Source organism: Priapulus caudatus, unplaced genomic scaffold, assembly GCF_000485595.1.
Source record: "Priapulus caudatus unplaced genomic scaffold, Priapulus_caudatus-5.0.1 Scaffold1775, whole genome shotgun sequence".
Lineage (NCBI taxonomy): Eukaryota > Metazoa > Priapulida > Priapulimorpha > Priapulimorphida > Priapulidae > Priapulus > Priapulus caudatus.
The window spans coordinates 56,487-59,091 of record NW_014578836.1 but is presented as its reverse complement, the minus strand read 5'-3'; the positions used below and the strand labels follow the sequence as shown (position 1 = coordinate 59,091).

General features: G+C 39.8%; 1 protein-coding gene across 1 annotated transcript in view; it reads left to right on the top strand.

Annotated features, from left to right (window-relative positions):
* Positions 1 to 1,277: 1,277 nt before the first annotated feature.
* Positions 1,278 to 2,605, top strand: part of LOC106817573 (cytochrome P450 2D4-like) — a gene marked incomplete at its 5' end in the record, with an annotated part of 18,596 nt that continues 17,268 nt past the window's right edge. Inside the window, 2 exons of the mRNA XM_014822247.1 lie at positions 1,278 to 1,447; positions 1,981 to 2,112. Of these exons, the coding sequence (XP_014677733.1) occupies positions 1,278 to 1,447; positions 1,981 to 2,112 (302 nt within the window). The remainder of the gene's footprint in view (positions 1,448 to 1,980; positions 2,113 to 2,605) is intronic.

The window sequence follows — 2,605 nt, the reverse complement described above, 5'->3', positions numbered from 1 at the left end:
CGGAAAATAGCTGGACTGTGATCGAAACTCCGAAACGGTGTTCTTTATAGTCGCTGTATAACTCATTGTGCGTATTTTGGTGGTATATATATTAATATATTATATATATATATAATATATATATATTAACTTGCTACTTAAAAAGTCAGGACAAAGGGAACATCAGCATACTTTAATACATTTCGCTGTGTAAGATCTTTCTACGCTCGCTATTTATTTTAGAATTGATTATATACCTAATATATAATATATATAAATAATATATATACGGAACAGGCATGTGTTTAGGGCCACCTCCATAGAACCGGTTCAAACTTCCGATAAATAAACCATCGCACATTACAATACATCGACACGATCGTTTTCCTCAGATGACATTACATTTCATGTTTGACCTAATTAGCGGAATAAAATTTCCGGGATCAATTTAAATGATCATCGTTGCAATCATGCGTGGCGGGGGAGACACACACACACACACAGCACACACACACACACACACACACACACACCACACACACACAATCGACACACGCACACACCAATACACCACACACACACACACACACACACACACACACACACACCACACCCACACACACACACACACATCAACACATCACCACGCACACACACACACACACACACACACGCACGACACACACGAACGTAACGCACGCACATACCACACAACATCACACGCATATTACTATATTATATATAAGATATATATATATATATATATATATAGATATATATATATAAATATATATATAGATATAGCTATAGATATTGAAATAAATTACAATACGCAGAGGTTTTAAATTTCTATTATTCAGCGTTACATATGATATGTCTTAACGTGTTTCCAACCACCCAGTGAAAATGAATTAATAAATTATTAATAATAATAAGTGTAATATATTAATAATAATAATAATAATAATAATATACTTTATCGGTAGAAAATATTATTATTATTAGTGGCACAGAAATCCAAGGAGCGCATGAGAGCACCTGAGACATAAAGGGATTATTTGTCCTTGTTATTATATTATCAACAATTAATTTAATATAATAATAACTTTAAAATGATAATTGCATTAGCATAACAATTAATTTGCGTATTTTCGCGGTGATTCTAGATTCTTGTGTACCGCAGTAAAAATAGGAACGTCGATAGTTTTTCCGGAATTTTGATTTTCAAATTGATCATCCTTGCAATGTATGCAGCTGGCCGGATGTACATAGATTCTATATCCTTCTGGCTTGTGCAGGACTTGCATTTAGCGAGGGAAAGCTATGGAGGGAGCATAGGAAGTTTGCGCTCACCAAGTTGCGTGAGTTCGGCATGGGGAAGGTCAGCATAGAGAAGAAGATCCAGGAGGAGGCGTCCGCCTGTCTCGCACATCTAAGGGACACCAACGGGGAGCCGCTCGATCCACAGGTAGAAAGAATAACCAGAAATATTTTATGCACAAGATGTCTCGCTCTTGAGCCTTTTTCTAACTATCTATCCCCACTTATATATACATATATATATATATGTATATATTTATGTATATATATGTATCAAGAGCTAATAATACCAAGAGCTAATAATTATTAGCTCTTGATATCAAGAGCTAATAATAGCAAGAGGTATTATTAGCTCTTGATATGTATATATATATATCCATCTCTAACTCTCTCTCACACACACTGTCTTTGTTCTTACTCACTGACGCTCCCTTATTATTCTCTCTACCATACACTCATTATTTTGCAATCACTTGATCCACGTGTGTCGGTATGTGTGCGTGTGTGCATGTACGTGTGTGTATGTGTGTGTGTGTGTATGTGTGTGCGTGTGTCTGTCTGTGTGCGTGCATGGGTGTGTGCGTGGTTGTGTGTGCGTGCGTGGGTGTGGGTGCATGGGTGTGTGTGTGTGGGGGGATGTCTGTGTGTACAGACATTATATACATATACACGGCACCGCAGGCTCTTCTCAGCAGCTGTGTGTTGAACGTGATTGTCTCCATCATATTCGGTGCTCGGTATGACTACGCCGACCCCGCCTTTCTCAGATTTACCGACGATATCAACGCCATCTTCCACAATACCAACGTACAGGTAAGTACCTTCGCTAATATGCAGGTACGTATCGTCTGTGACGCACAGGTTTGTACCGTCGGTAACATACAGGTACGTACCGTCGCTAACATACAAGTACGTTCCGTCGGTAACTTACAGGTACGTACCTTCGGTGACATACAGGTACGTTCCGTCGGTAACATACAGGTACGTACCGTCGCTAACATACAAGTACGTTCCGTCGGTAACTTACAGGTACGTACCTTCGGTGACATACAGGTACGTTCCGTCGGTAACATACAGGTACGTACCGTCGCTAACATACAAGTACGTTCCGTCGGTAACTTACAGGTACGTACCTTCGGTGACATACAGGTACGTTCCGTCGGTAACATACAGGTACGTACCGTCGCTAACATACAAGTACGTTCCGTCGGTAACTTACAGGTACGTACCTTCGGTGACATACAGGTACGTTCCGTCGGTAACATACAGGTACGTACCGTCGCTAACATACAAGTACGTTCCGTCG